Source organism: Microtus ochrogaster, chromosome X, assembly GCF_000317375.1.
Source record: "Microtus ochrogaster isolate Prairie Vole_2 chromosome X, MicOch1.0, whole genome shotgun sequence".
Taxonomy (NCBI): Eukaryota; Metazoa; Chordata; class Mammalia; order Rodentia; family Cricetidae; genus Microtus; species Microtus ochrogaster.
The window spans coordinates 23,030,147-23,045,993 of NC_022026.1; the positions used below are offsets into that span (position 1 = coordinate 23,030,147).

The following is a 15,847-nucleotide window of genomic DNA, read 5'->3' on the forward strand; positions in this document are numbered from 1 at the left end:
TGGATTACCTCATTCAACATTATATATTTTTTCTTTCTTTCTTTTATTTATTATTATTATTACTTTATAAATAATACAAGTCAAAGTTTCCACTTCCTCCCCTAGAGACATCTCTTTTAGGGCTGAGTGTTCCAAGGTCTCACTTTCTGCATAATGATCTGGCTGTGAGTCTGTGTATTTGTCCCCATCTGCTGCAGGAGGAAGCTTCTCTAATGATGACTGATAAGGCATTATGAGTGTAGCAGAATATCATTAGGAGTCATTTTGTCATTGTTGTTTTAATAAAAGTAGTATTTGGTTTTCCCCTAGGTTCCTGAACTATCTAGTCTCAGGTTCACGGTCTCCCAAGCAGGGTCGGGTATGGGTTCCATCTCGTGGAGTGGACCTTCAGTCAAATCGGACATTGGTTTGTTACTCCCACACACTTTGTACCACCATTCCACTAACATACCTTGCAGGCAGAACACTATTGTAGATCACAGGGTTTGTGTCTGGGCTGGTGTTTATGTTTCTCCTTTTGTGGCTTGCAGAGTACCCTCCTATACCCATGACACTACAACATAGGCTCCATCTCAACCTCTCCATATTCAATGAGTTGTGTAGGTGTTTTCTTTAGCAATGGGGCCTTGCCATCAGTTTGTGGAGAACAAAATATAGTCCTGGTAACAGCCTGGGTTATTTAGGGATTCTCATCTTTGACAAACAACTCAGTTGGATGTAATCCAGTACCAGCACTAGAAGCTTTATTTGGTGACAAGAGATGACACTCTCTCTCCCTCGTTATTTAGTGATTTCATTTAGATGAACTTCATACACGTATATATTTTATCAAGCTTCTACTGTGTTATGTTTCCATATTACCCCTCAAATGGTCCTTAATTTCACCTTCTCTTCACAGGTTTTATTAATAAAATCAGAGAGAACTCAGTCTAAAGAATATGAGGCACTTAGGACTTTGCATGACTTTTTAGACATTAACTTCTAGGCAGCATGATAGTGGTCATGTGGTTATACTAGATGCATCCTTGAAATATGCATGGGTGTGATGATGATCTGGAAAAGTCTTCAAAATAATATGGAAGAAGTAGTTGCAGATTTACAGTGGGATAAGATGGATGAGATATTGAAGCTGGGCAGTAGGCATATGGGAGGTAAGCATAGCCTGGCTATTAACATTGGGACGTCTTTGAAATTATCAGCAATAAAATTGTTTTTTAAGGGGTAGGGAGTCAAGAAATTCAGATCTAAACTTTAATAGCTGGTGTACTGTAAAAGTTCGCTGATGGCTGGGAGTATTTGTATTTTTTTCTGTATCCCTGGGACCTAGCTTAGCATCAGGCACATAATTGCCACTCTGTATTTAAATGTCTGAATATCAGTGTCTTTTATGGTTTTTTGACTTACAGTACTTTGTAAGTCATACCTGTGGCATACTCTCAAACCTCACTTGTTAATTCTTACTTGGAAGTAGGTAAGGGAGGAGGATTTTGTGTGAATTGGTAATAAATTGCAGAACATTAAAGTATACTTTTATTGCTTTAAAATACATATAATAATACAGAACATCCAGTGGTTTCTTTTCAGGTTCAAGTTAGCACTGAATATAATAAAAAAATTATACTAAAAACAAGCCTCTTTACCATAGCCTCAAAAAACCCAAAATAAACCTGATCAAGCAAGGAAAATGCCTCTACAATGGAAATTTTAAAACCCTGAAGAAGATTCTAGAAAAATAGTAAGAACTACCATGTTCATTGACAGAATTAATATTGTGAACATGTCTATAGTATCAAATTGATCTGTAGATTCAGTATAATCACCATCAAAATTCCAGTGACACTTTTCACAGAAATAGGAAAAGATGTTCTAAATTTCACTTGTTGAAAAATTTCAGTACCTAACTCGATGATACAAATCAAAATAAATGAATTGTTTCACTTTGCCTTACTTTTCACAATGGCGACTTAAATTCTCTAAGCTTTATTTTCCTCATCTCTAAGAGTCTTAAAAATCTTGACAGGACAATTTTTGCTCTGTTCTAAATTTCCTATAGCTTTGGATTAATAATACCTGCCTAAACACTAACCATTTATGAACAAGATTATTTAAAAGCAATTTTCTCTAAAATAATGTATCCCTTTCCATATGCTCATTCTTTTCTGTGCTATTTATTTGCATTCATGGACCCTAAGTTGTTCTATATTTCCACAAAGTTATATAGTGAAGGAGTCAACTTTAGCTCAGCTGAAATTCAAACTAAGAGAAGTTGACTATAAAAAGTCAATACATATATTTGTAAGTCCCTTTAATGTTCATCTCTGCAAGGAGATTACAAGGTTGAGACCAGTCTCAGTTACACAGTGAGTTCAAGCCAGCATGAGCAACATAGAAGACCCTGTCTTGAGGAAAAGGAGGAGAAAATGGAGGAGGAAGGGCGTTACTGAAAAGCTCTTACTTTTCCTGAAAGTTATTCTTTGTTAAATAATAGTCCAGCATTTCCTGATAAGGTCAGTCTTTTTTTAATTGATTTTTATTGAGTTCTACATTTTTTTCCTCTGCTCCCCTCCCTGCTTCTCCCTTCCTCTTCAACCTGCCTGCAAGGTCCCCATGCTCCCAATTTACTCAGGAGATCTTGTCTTTTTCTACTTCCCATGTAGATTAGATCTATGTATGTCTCTCTTAGGGTCCTCATTGTTGTCTAGGTTCTCTGAGATTGTGGTTTGTAGGCTGGCTTTCTTTGCTTTATGTTTAAAAACCACCTATGAGTGAGTACATGTGATAATTGTCTTTCTGGGTCTGGTTACCTCACTCAAATGATATTTTCTAGCTCCATCCATTTGCCTGCAAATTTCAAGATGTCATTATTTTTTTCTGCTGTATAGTACTCCGTTGTGTAAATGTACCACATTTTCCTTATCCATTCTTTGGTCGAGGAGCACTTAGGTTGTTTCCAGGTTCTGGCTATTACAAACAACGCTGCTATGAATATTGTTGAGCACATGCCCTTGTGGCATGATTGAGCGTCCTTTGGATATATACCCAAAAGTGTTATTACTGGGTTTTAAGGAAGCTTGTTTCCTAATTTTCTGAGAAATTGACACACTGACATCCAAAGGGGTTCTACCAGTTTGCATTCCCACCAGCAATGCAGAAGTGTTCCCTTTACCCCACAACCTCTCCAGCATAAGTTGTTATCAGTATTTTTGATCTTGGCCATTCTTACAGGTGGATTCTGTTTTCACATCCAATCTGTTAGCCTGTGTCTTTTTATAGGTGAGTTGAGTCCACTTATATTAAGGGATATTAATGGCCAGTGATTACTGTTTCCTGTTAATTTAGTTTTCATTGTTGGTGATGTTAATTTGTGCATTTTTTCCTTCTTTGGCATTTGCTGTGGTGAGATCATCAATTATCTGTGTTTTGTTGATATAGCCAACTTCCTTGTGTTGGAGTTTTCCTTCTTGTATTTTGTGTAGGGCTGGGTTTGTGGCTAGGTATTGGTTAAATCTGGTTTTGTCATGGAATATCTTGTCTTGTCCTTCTATGGTTATCAAAAATTTTGCTGGGTATGGTAGTCTGGGCTGGTATCTGTGGTCCCTTAATGTCTGCATAACGCTTGACCATGACCTTCTGGTTTTCATTGTCTCCAATGAAAAGTCAGGTGTAATTCTGATAGGTCTGCCTTCATATGTTCCTTGGCCTTTTTCCTTTGTAGCTCTTAATATTCTTTTTTTACTCTGTATGTTTAGTGTTTTGATTATTATGTGGCGAGGAGACTTTTTTTTTATTTGATCCAGTCTATTTGGTATTCTATAAGCTTGTATCTTCATAGGCATATCTTTCTTTAGGTTGGCAAAGTTTTCTTCTATGATTTTGTCAAATATGTTTTCTGTGCTTTTGAGTTGAACTTCTTCTTTTATATCTATTATTCTTCGGTTTGGCCTTTTCATGGTGTCCCATATTTCCCGGATATTTTGGGTAAAGCTTTTGTTAGAGTTAATGTTTTCTTTGACTGATGAGTCTATTTCCTCTATTGTATCTTTAGCACTTGAGATTCTCTCTTCCATCTCTTGTATTCTGCTGTTCATGCTTGCATTTGTGGTTCCTGATCATTTTCTCATGATTTTTGTTTCTATAATTTTCCCCGGCTTATGTTTTCTTTATTGTATCTATTTAAGTTTTCAAGTCTGGAATAGTTTCTTTCATATGTTTGATTACTTTTTCTTGGCTTTTTTAAAGGGATTTGCTGATGTCTTCCAATTTTTTGTTTGTCTTTTCCTGTATTTCTTTGAGGAATTTCTCATTTCCTCTTTAAAAGTTACAAACATTCTCCTGAAGTTATTTTTCAGTCATTTTCTTCTGCTTCATCTATATTTGGTTGTTCAAGTCTTGCTGCTGTAGGGTCTTTAGGTTTATACTGGTGTCATGTTGCTGTTTGTGGTGTTGTGTGTGTTCTTACCCTTTCTGCTCATCCTTTCCTCTGATAGGTGTGCTTAGGGTTGGCTGTCATTCTGGTGATTAATCTTCTAGGTGCCAGTGAATCCAAGGCTCAGATGGTTGTTCCTTGTGGTATAGTCAGTGCCATGGTTCCAGTCACCTCGTTGGTCACTTTGTGTTCCTGGAGGTCGCTCAGCACTCCCAGGCGTTGCTCCACTCCCTTGGAGTTTGCTGTCTCAGGCCTGCTCTAGCTAGGTTGTCAGCTCAGACCTGTTTCTGTAAATGCCTCTGGTCTAGATCTGTTCCTGCAGAGGGCACTGGCTTGGGTTTGGGACTTTAAAGAACTCTGGCTCCAGTCTACTCCCTCAGAGTCCCCAGGCTTGGGTATGCCCATACTTGCAGAGGACCTGGCTCCGGCTTACTCTCTTAGAGGTCCCAGACTCACGCTTAGACCTGCAAAGGTTTCTGGTTCCTGCCTATTCTCTTTGATGTCACAGACCAACACCCAGACCCACAGAGGTCCTGGCTCAGGCCTATTTCATCTGAGGTCCCAATTCCTGCACTCTCTCAGCAGTTTCTCCCTTGTACCTGTTTCTGTGGATTTTGCTGTCTCAGGTCTGCTCTGGCCCAGGTCGCTGGCTCAGTCCTGGTCTGCCAATGTCCCTGGACTGGATCCACTCCCACTCCCATGGAGCTTGCTGTCTCAGGCCCATTCCAGCCTAGGTAGCTGGTTCAGGCCAAGGTCAGTCTTATTATGGACTTTTTATCACAAATTTCTTTAGTTGAGATTGCCAGTACTCCAATATTAATCCTGTTTAATTAAAATGATTTTTCTATTAGATTTTCTTATTTTATTTTTTAGTTGGAGAATTCATACATACATGTTTGTTTCCATCAAATCTAGCTTTCCCTTTTTCCCCTTTGGTTCCTTCCCATTCCCCACTTTTTCTTCCCAACTTTATGTATCCCTTTTTAAAATAAATTTGGTTTTGTTATTATTTGAAGGTTTCCTACATAAGTATACTATATTTCCATCCTTTCCACACTCTTCTGCCTTCCAACTCTTCCTGTGTCCACAACCACACCCTTTCAAATTCAGGACCTTTTAGTTATGTGTGTGGTGTGTGTGTATGTATGTTATGTTATATCTTTATGTATAAAACTGATTCCAACTTACATTGCTCTTATTTGCATGTATTTGGATCTGAACCCTTAGGATTGTGGGTCTTCTGTATGAAATAAAGAAATAAAACTGGTTTTTCCTCCCTTAGCAGCCATTGACTGCCTGTAGCTCATCATCTAGGGGATGAGTGCTTGGGGGCTTTATCTGTGTTGATGTGTAAATTGGTGTTGTTTTTATAGGTCTTATACAGATAAACAAGTTGTTGAATGTTCATGTGAACTCTATGTCTTCCCTGTCCAGAAAAAAAAAAACTGTCTTATGGCTGTCATCCCAGTCCTTAGGTTTTTACAGTCTCTCTACCCACTCTATGACAATTTTCCCTGAGACTTAGGTGTAGACTTGTGATAGAGATGTCCCATTTAGGGCTAGGCACCCCACAGTCACCTTTTTCTTGCCTTTTTTAAAAAACCAGTTATAGATCTCTCTAATAGTCTCCATCTGCTGGGGGAAAAAGAATCTTCTTCAGTGAGATCTGAGAGTTGCACTTCTCTTAGATCTAAAGGATGGGTATTTAGAATTCAGTTGGAAACTTTTATTCCTTTAGTAATATGGTAGTACTAAGTTCCCCTTTATGACTTGCATTAGTTACTTTTCTATTGCTATGATAAAATACCATGGCTATGGCAACTTAGAGAAGGAAGGGTTTGTTTGGTACTTACAGTTCCAGAGGGATGAGAGTCCATCAGAATCATGGAAGGAAAGTGTGTGAGCAAGCACAGTGTTTGAGCAACAAGTTGAGAGTTCACATCTTTTTTATTTTTTATTTTTTGCCTTTTTATTGAAAAATTGATATAATAATTCTGATCATATTTTCTCTCCTATTCCAAATACCATCCTCTACCCCCCCCCCAAATCCATGCCCTGTCTTTTAAAAAGAAAAGAAATAAACAGCCAGGTGGTGGTGGCGCATGTCTTTAATTCCAGCACTTGGGAGGCAGAAGCAGGCAGATCTCCGTGAGTTCGAGGCCAGCCTGGTTTACAGAGCAAGTTCCAGGACAGCTAGGGCTGTTACACAGAGAAACCCTGTCTTGAAAAACCAAAACCAAACAAACAAAAAATAAATAAATAAAAAAGAGAAACTCACAGAAAAAAAAACAAAACACAAAATTGAACACCAAAATCTTCAGGCAAAAGACAAATAAGACAAAAAATGCGCCCCCAAAATAAGAAAGATGAACTGAAAAAAGCAAGTGGCTTTTGTAACATCAGAGCCTATCCCTGGTGATGTACTTCCTCCAGCAAGGCCACATCTCCTAAGCCTCCCTGAACCGTAAAACCAAGTATTCAAATACCTGAGGATGTGGGCAACATCTTATTCAAATCATGACCATGGTTTCTTGGCTAGGTTTATAATACCAGGAATGAGTTCTCTCCAATTGAGTGGGCTTTAGGTTCAATTACACAGTTATTTGTTGTCTCAAGATATAAGTGTTGACCCTGTTGCCAGAAGCACAAGCAAGCCAGCTCTGGGGCCATGAGAGTGGGAGAGTTGGCCTTGCCCCCCCCATCTGCCACGTGGTGGGAAAGATGCCCCACTTCCACCTCTCATGGCCTGTGGCAGTTTGGAGAGCCAGCCTGAGGTTATGATAGTAAGAGAGCTGGCCTTGCGCCTAGCCTGGGCAGCACAGTAGAGCTGACCCTGTTGGTGGGGGCTCCCGTGAACTGGTCCTGAGAGAGTGTGAGAGCAGGAGAGCCCACCCCGCCCCTCCCCTTGCTGCTTGCTGCATTAGGTAAGCTGCGGGTTAGGGATGGGGTAGGGGAGGTGAGGGATGGGTAGAGGTATAGTGCTAGAGAGCTCGCCCTGGCGGTGCAGATGAGGAAGAGTGAGCCAGTGTGCTGACCAACCCAGCTGCTACCCAGGCAGAACCAGGGCTAAGAGTTGTCCTACCCAAATATCCATCACATCTATGATGTGCTGGAGCACGTGAAGGGGCTGATCCTGCAGATCCAAACCTGCAGAATCTCCATGATACAGGGCAACAGCAGAAAGTCCAAGAGGAGTCCCAGTGAGGAGTGAGGGCCCATCAGAAGCCAGAGGCCTCGAACTGGACCAATGACTCATTGCAGTAAACACTTGAAAGGAAAGATGTATGGGCTAAAGGGTACACTGTAACTCTCTGTGTCACGCTGCAGCTTCCATGACCAGATTTTTCCTTTTCTTTAAAATGGTATTTTCTTTTGTTTTGGGGGGAGGCTGCAGGAGCATAGGTTAGATGTGAAAGGGTGGGGAGATGAATGTGATCCCAGTGCCTGATATGAAATCCACCAAGAAACAATAAAAAGTAAAAAGATACAGAGACACAGATAGCACTATTGGACCATTGAGAATGTCCTGCTGATCTCATTGTGATTATCGGGCTTTATAGCTAGGTAGGACTGTTGGTAACTTGTTTTCTTGACAGTTTGCAAAATCAACTTTTTGTTTTTTTATAAATTTATTTATTTATTAAAGATTTCTGTCTCTTCCCCACCACCACCTCTCATTTCCCTCCCCCTCCCCCGATCAAGTCCCCCTCCCTCATCAGCCCAAAGAGCTAGCAGGGTTCCCTGCCCTGTGGGAAGTCCAAGGAACCCCCACCTCCATCCAGGTCCAGTAAGGTGAGCATCCAAACTGCCAAGGCTCCCACAAAGCCAGTACGTGCAGTAGGATCAGAAACCCATTGCCATTGTTCTTGAGTTTTCAGTAGTCCTCATTGTCCGCTATGTTCAGCGAGTCTGGTTTTATCCCAGGCTTTTTCAGACCCTGGCCAGCTGGCCTTGGTGAGTTCCCAATAGAACATCCCCATCAACTTTTAACACTATTAGAGCTAGCCTTCAGTCAGCTAGCTTTCAGGTCAGTACCAGCTGGATTTCTTCAATTTCTATGGCCCAAAATGTGGTATCTTCATCAAAAGGGTCTTATGTTCGTGTTCTGACAGGCAACCAAGAGCAATGGCTAATAGCCTATATTTGAGGTAGGTCTGCTCGACTCCTTGACCAACAGTTTGAAGGACAGTATTCCCTACCTGGTGGCACTGGGGATTTTGTAAAATAATCATTGACTCTCATGGGAGCGTTATTTTACTGTGCAATTTTAAGGAAGCTTATAAAATACTAGGTTTCCCTATGGTCTTTTCATACATAATTTCTTCTTCTTTTCCTCTTCTCGCTCTATATTTACCCTCCAGTTAATCCCCCCTCCCATTTTTCACATGCCTCTTCATAGTGCCCGTGTCCTACTTCCACTTTTCTTTAGTGCTTTTCCCACTTCCCCTAATGGTCTCTTTCTGCTTTCCTGTCTTTTATAGTTAATCCAGGTTAAACACTCAGACCTAAGGTTAATATCTAGGATCCCAGAATAAGAAAGAGACAGCATGTGGCATTTGTATCTCTCTGTCTGCGTCATCTCACTCAGTTTATTATCCAGCTCTATCCATTTACCTGAAAAGTTCATCCCTCTACAGCTGGATAGAATTCCATTGTATATAGTCCCACATTTCATTTTCCATTTATCAGCTGATGAATATCTAGGCTGTTTCCATTTCCTGGCTATTGTGAATAAAGCAGCAATAAGCTGGGATGAACAAGTATCTCTGGCATAGTCTATAGAACCTTTTGGGAATATGCTCAGGAGTGATGTATTTGAACAATGGTGAATCTATTTCTAGGTTTGGAAGAACCACCGCACTGATTTCCAATGACTTCACCAGTTTTTATTTTAAAAAAAAATGTATGAACGTGGCTGACATGGAGGGCTGACTGAGAAGCCAAGGATAATGGCACTGGGTTTTGATTCTACTGCATGTACTGGCTTTGTGGGAACCTAGTCTGTTTGGATGCTCACCTTCCTAGACCTGGATGGAGGGGGGAGGACCTTGGACTTCCCATAGGACAGGGAATCCTGACTTCTTTTAGGACTAGAGAGGGAGGGGGAAAGGGAGGGAAATGGGAGGGGGGGAGGAGGTGGAAATTTGTAATAATAAGAATCTTATTTCAGAAGAAAAAAGTAGTTTATGACAGTATGAAATTGTTTTAAAATTGCTAATGGAATGAAGTTTAAGCTATTTGAGAGGCTAGAATTTTAGGGAGATCTTTCTGTGCATTAAAAATGCTGAGAGAGGGAAGAAGGAGAAGGAGGGTGGGTGGGTAATATAACTTAGCGGTAGTTAATTCATCCACAAACCATAGAAACAAGGGAAATAGAGACCATGGCAACAACAAAGGATACAGGTACCATGGCAACAGTAAGGTATATAGAGATCATGGTGACAATAAGGGATATAATATGATGACAGAATTTCAAAGTGGTGATTTTTAGGAAAGAAAGAGTGAGAATAACATGAAAATAATACTGAAGGATTAAGGCACACACTCCACCTCCAGCGTGGAAGGGCAGTGAAAGTAAATCTATTGTTACTTGAGATGTTTCCCATGTAAGCAGTATCCTTGGACAAAGCCTACATGTCCATTGTAGAAATAGTGAGGAAACTTTCAGAGAAGAGGTCTCTCATAGGGAGATCTCTGGTAATGGACTAAATTTACAAGTTAGGATGGAAGGGTTGGAGGAGCTGGGAGAAACGAGAAAAGGATACAAATAGGGATAAACAGAGTCTTTGAGCTATAAGAGTACTAGAAGTGAGGGAGTTCAACAGTTTGGGTTTCTTTTGGTTAGTACTAAAAATGAGGCTAAAGAGGATAAAGCAAGGCTGCAATTGTGGATAGGAAGCTATGAGCTTTTTTTTAATTGAAAATAGATTGTTTTCATATAATTTATTCTGATTACCATTTTCTCCCCCCTAGTTCTCTCAGTGCCTCCTCATCTCCCCTCCCATCCTGTTTTACACACTTTTTGACTCATTAGAAAAGAAGAAGAATTAGATACAATACAATAAGATAAAACAAAAACAAATAAATTAGAATAGGACAAAACAAACAATAAAAAGAGCCAAAGACAGAACACAAGAAAAACATGTGAGTTCCTGAGGATAAAATGAACCTGTCTTCTTTTTGTCAGTGAATTACAGCTTCATTCTACATTGTTAGACAACCCTTTTGAGAAAAAAATGGATATTCTTTTGTAATAGGCAGGATATAGACAACTTGCTGCTGTAATTTACCATACTATGTTTGTTCTTTTTAGAATGGGCAACAATTTGTGGCAGCCAAAGCTTTGGAATGTTTATCTCAACTTTCAGAAGACCCAAAAGAAGTACTTGGAGCTTTAAAGTAAGCTGCCCTTCATACTTTTAATTTATAAACTTTGCTAAAACTGCTGATGATATCAAAGCCTTTAAGAACCAGTAATGAAGATGCATAGTTTAAAAAAAAGGCAAAGGTTAGTGATTGAACCTTATCTCCCCTGTTCCTTTTAGAAAGGAAAAGTCTTTTTTCAAAGGGATCTTTCATGTGTAATCCTGAGAGTTAGATTTGGCCATGATGACCCTATAGTTGTGACAGGGGAAAAAGAACCCAAAACAGGCTGTGTTTGTTCTACTGCTAGTCAGCTCTACTTCAGGCCATGCTTCTCATGGGAAATAGAGTGATAGAATTGAAGTTGACATACCAGCATGCATTCAATCAAGTAAATACATAAAATCACTCAGGACACATAACATTTCTTTTCCTTAAATCATTTTTTTCAATGTTAGAAACAGAATCTAGGGCTTCATCCCCGTGAGGCAAGCAACAACTCGAGCCTCACACCCCTTTTTGAGACAGGGTCTCACTATATAGCTTTGGCTAGCCTGGAACTGGTTGGTCTTGAACCTTCTGCTTCTATCTCCTGACTGCTGTGTTTATTACAGTCATACACCACCACACCTGGCACATCATTTTATTTTATTATTTTAAGTTTTACTTCATTTTATTATTTTATTTTATAAGCAGGATCTTACTATGTATCTCAGATTAACCTTACCCTCCCAAGTGTCGAGATTATAGGGGGTGTGCCAGGCTCAGATAGTTTTCCATTCCAAAGTATTTTCAAGTTTGAAATTACCAATGATTCATCATATCATTTTGTAGTAAAGCTTCCAGATTCTTTCAAAGATTAGTGGTTCTTAATGAAGGCTGATGAGAAGCCAAAGACAATGGCACGGGGTTTTGATCCTACTTAATGTTCTGGCTTTGTGGGAGCCTAGCCAGTTTGGATGTTCACCTTCCTAAATAAGGGGGGAGGGGGGAGGACCTTGGACTTTCCAGAGGGCAGGGAACCCTGACTGCTCTTTGGACTGGAGAGGGAGGGGAAGAAGGGTGGGAGGAGGGGGGGGGGAAATGGGAGGCTGGGAGGAGGCGGAAACTTTTTTTTTCCTTTTTTTCAATAAAAAAAAAGAAAAGATTAGTGGTTCTTTCTTCTGTGAGACCCCAAAACCAATTACAGCTTTCTTATATAAAAAAATAAAGAGTTATACACCATACTTGATATTTCTGTGTTGATATGAACTTGGAACACTTTAATAGCTTATTATAAATAACAATTTTGTCTTAAACTTATTTTATTAAATTTTATTTCCAAAAATCATAAAATTTGTTTTTATTGCAACCTTTAGAACAATACAAAGATCTACAAATAAGACTGATTTTCTCTTTTTTTTCATTTCTGCACTTTGGGATACTCAAAGTTAATAAACTGGTATCATAACTTTGACATATTTCTTCCTAAGAATTTCTCTCCCTTTGCTTGCTCTTGCTTTACCTGTCATTCTCTCCCTCCCTCTCTCTTTCCTGTTTATAGTGTTGGGAATAGAACCTAGGGCCTCTACCCTAGTTTACTTCTATTGCCGTGATGAAACACCATGATCAAAAGCAACTTGAGGAGGAAAGGGTTTGTTTGTCTTATACATCCCGATCACAGTCCATCACTGAGGGAAGTTAGCAGGATCTGAAGGTGGGGACTGGAGGCAGAAACTAAAGTAGAGGCCCTGGAGGAGTGCTGCTTACTGGCTTGCTCATCATGGCTTGCTCAGCCTGCTTTCTTTTTTTAATTAATTAATTAATTTAAAAATTATCTTTTCTCATTTTACATACCAATCCCAGTTCCCACTCCCTCCCCTCCTACCGCTCCCTTCACATTCCCCCACCCCCATCCATTCCTCAGAGAGGGTAAGGTTTCCCATGGGGAGTCAACAAAGTCTAGCATATCACTTTGAGGCAGGACCAAGGCCCTCCCCACTTTATCTAGGCTGAGCAAGGTATCCCTCCAAAGAAAATGAATTCCAAAAAGACAGTTCTAACAACAGTGGCCCCACAGTCTACCCCAGCCAATGTCACACATTCAGAGGGCCTAGTTTAGTCTATACTGGTTCCCCCACTGTCATCAGTCTGCTTCCTTATATACCCCAGGACCACCTGCCCAGGAATGGCACCACCCACAGTGAACTGAGCCCACCCACTTCAATCATAAATTTAGAAATGCCTACAGGCCAATCTGATGAAAGCATTGTCTCCATTGAGGTTCCATCGTCCAGATCATCTTAGCTTTTGTCAGACTGGGGGAAACTAGCACAGCCTCACGCATAGTAGGCAACCACTTTACCACTAATCTGCATTCCTCACACCCGAGAAACTTCTTCTGTATTGTCTTTTGACACAGGTGTCTGGTTCGAATTATTCTTCAACAAGTTTCTCGTATGCCAGAATCTGAAAATAAGTAAGTTTTTTTTTCATGAGAAATAACGTAATTTCCATTAGAAAATTTAGAGTAGATTTAAATGAAAACCTTATATTGAAATATGTATTGTATAGTGGATGAAATTAATATATATTTTAGCCAGTCTTCCTGGTTTCATATTCTATGTGGTTATTTATGAGATATATAGCTTAGATAAGTTTCTTATTTTTTCCTTCAGTTTTTCCATCTGTAAAAGGGAAATACCAATGTATATCTCATGGAGTTTCTGTAATTACTCAGTGAATTAATACATTTAAAAGTTAAAAAATATACTTGGCAGTTTATAATCCCTCACATTTTGCATATGACCTGATTATGATATTGTATCTGTTCCCCCTTAACAGTAGACTCAATGGAAATTCACAAAGATTCTGGTTCTCTATTATCTCAGCTTGAACTAGAGAAACACTTTTCTCTTCACAGTTTCCATGGTATATGATATCAATAACTGGGACTAGAGAGATGGCTCAGCAGTTAAGAGCACTAACTGCTCTTCCAGGGGAACTAGGTTCAATTCCCAGCACCTACATGGCAGCTCACAACTCCAATTTCAGGGGACCCAACACTTTCACAGACATGCATATGGGCAAAACACGAATGCACATGAAATAAAAATCAGTAAAAAATAAGAAGAACTTAACATTTTTTGAGAGGATTTTGTCACCAATTTTTCATTCATAAAATTCACTATCTTCTGGTGAGTTGAGAGAAAACTTGGTTCAAGTTCTTGACTAAATGTAGCTTTCAGAAAATAGCACCCATCTCTTCATTCTATGCTTAGACAAAACTCTGTAACAGACTTTATCTACTGCATGTTCTGTGTCTATTGTTTACAATTAGTAGCACTATATTATTTCAACTGAATTTTGGAAGAAATATTGATCACTGAGATAACTTGGAATTGTAACATGTTTTGTCATAACACACAGTCTGCCCAGACGTACATTGTAGGATTCATCTTTTCTTACCAGGCTTTATCAATCAAATAGAAGAGAATTCAATCTAAAGAATATGAGGCACTTAGAACTTTGCATAATGGCTGCATTTTAACATTAACTTCTAGGCAGCTCGATAGTGGTAATGTTGTTATGCTGTTTTAAGAAACATTATCTATCTCCAAGAAATGACTCCTTGAAATATGTATGGGTGTGATGAAGTGATAGCTGGAAATTTTTTTCAAAATAATATATAAGAAGTAGTTGAGATTTACAGTGGGATAAGATGGATATGTTAATAATTGTTGAAGCTGGGTGGGAAGGAAACATGACTTCTCTTTTAACATTGGAACATCTTTGAAATTATCAACAATAAGATTGTTTTTTAAAGGGTGGAAAGTCAGTAAATTCAGAACTAAACTTTAATAGCTGCCATATTCTAAGAGTCCCTTGACTGTGGGACTATTTGTATTTATCTGCATATCTCTGGGACCTAGCTTAGCAACAGGCACATAATTGCCACTCAGCATATTTGAATGTATGAATATCAGTGTCTTATATTTTCTATTGATGTTATAAAACACCATGACCAACACAACTTAGAGAAGAAAGTGTCTATTTACAGCTTAAGATTTCAGAGGGTTAGAGTCCATAGTGGCAGGGTAAGAGGAGCAGCTGAGAGCTCACATCTTAAACTTCAGCTAGGAAGCACAGAGTGAAGCACAATGGTACCCCAGAGGCCTGCCCCAGTGTCATTATTCCTTTTGGAAGACCACACCACCTAATCGTCTCCAAACAAACACCAATTGGGACCAAGTATTCAAATGCCCAAGATTTATGGGGGCATTTCATTCAAATTACCATAATTACTGTTTTATAAGCACTTCAGTGCAGGACTTAAAAGTGCTTCATAATCCATATAACTGTAGCACACAGTCAAACCCCACCTGTTAATTCCAATTGGAAAGCGGGTAAAGGAGAATGATGTTGTATATGTTTTAGAACATTAAAATATATTATTTCTTCTACATATGTATAGTAACGCAGAACATCTAGAAGATCATTTTTCCAGTAGAGGTCAGCATTTGCTATAATAAAAATTCAACTAACTAGTACTACCTTTCTTTCTTATAGAACTCAGGACCACCAGCCCAGGGATGGCATCACCCACAATGGGCTGGGCCCTCCCCATAAATAACTAATTAAGAAAAAACCTTACAACCAGATCTTATGGAGGCATTTCTCAATCGAGGTTCCCTTCTTCCAGATAACTCTAGCTTGTGTAAAGTCGACATAAAACTATCCCACACACAGTATCTGTGTAAATTATGTGCTTAGTTATTTAAACCAGTTTGTCTTTTACGTATATATGTTTTTGTGTCCTGGGTCTTATTTGTGATACATTTTGCATGACCTTGTCTGGGTTGTTCCATATAGCCACTGAATTAAAGCACCGAAGTTAACTTTAGCTTAACTTAAATTCAAACTGATAAAAGTTTTCTATAAAGTCATTATACATAAATTTGTAAGACTTTTAAGATTTGTCCCCAGAAAGTACAAGTATTAAGTAATACTACTTCTGGATATGAGTAGGTTTTGGTATATTTGTGTGTGTGTGTGTGTGTGTGTGTGTGTGTGTGTGTG

General features: G+C 39.2%; 1 protein-coding gene across 1 annotated transcript in view; it reads left to right on the forward strand.

Moving 5' to 3' along the window:
* Tex11 (testis expressed 11) overlaps positions 1 to 15,847 on the forward strand; it is a 278,018-nt gene that overhangs the window by 172,092 nt on the left and 90,079 nt on the right. Inside the window, exons 20-21 of the mRNA XM_005358598.2 lie at positions 10,740 to 10,825; positions 13,191 to 13,247. Coding sequence (XP_005358655.1) covers positions 10,740 to 10,825; positions 13,191 to 13,247 — 143 coding nt within the window. The remainder of the gene's footprint in view (positions 1 to 10,739; positions 10,826 to 13,190; positions 13,248 to 15,847) is intronic.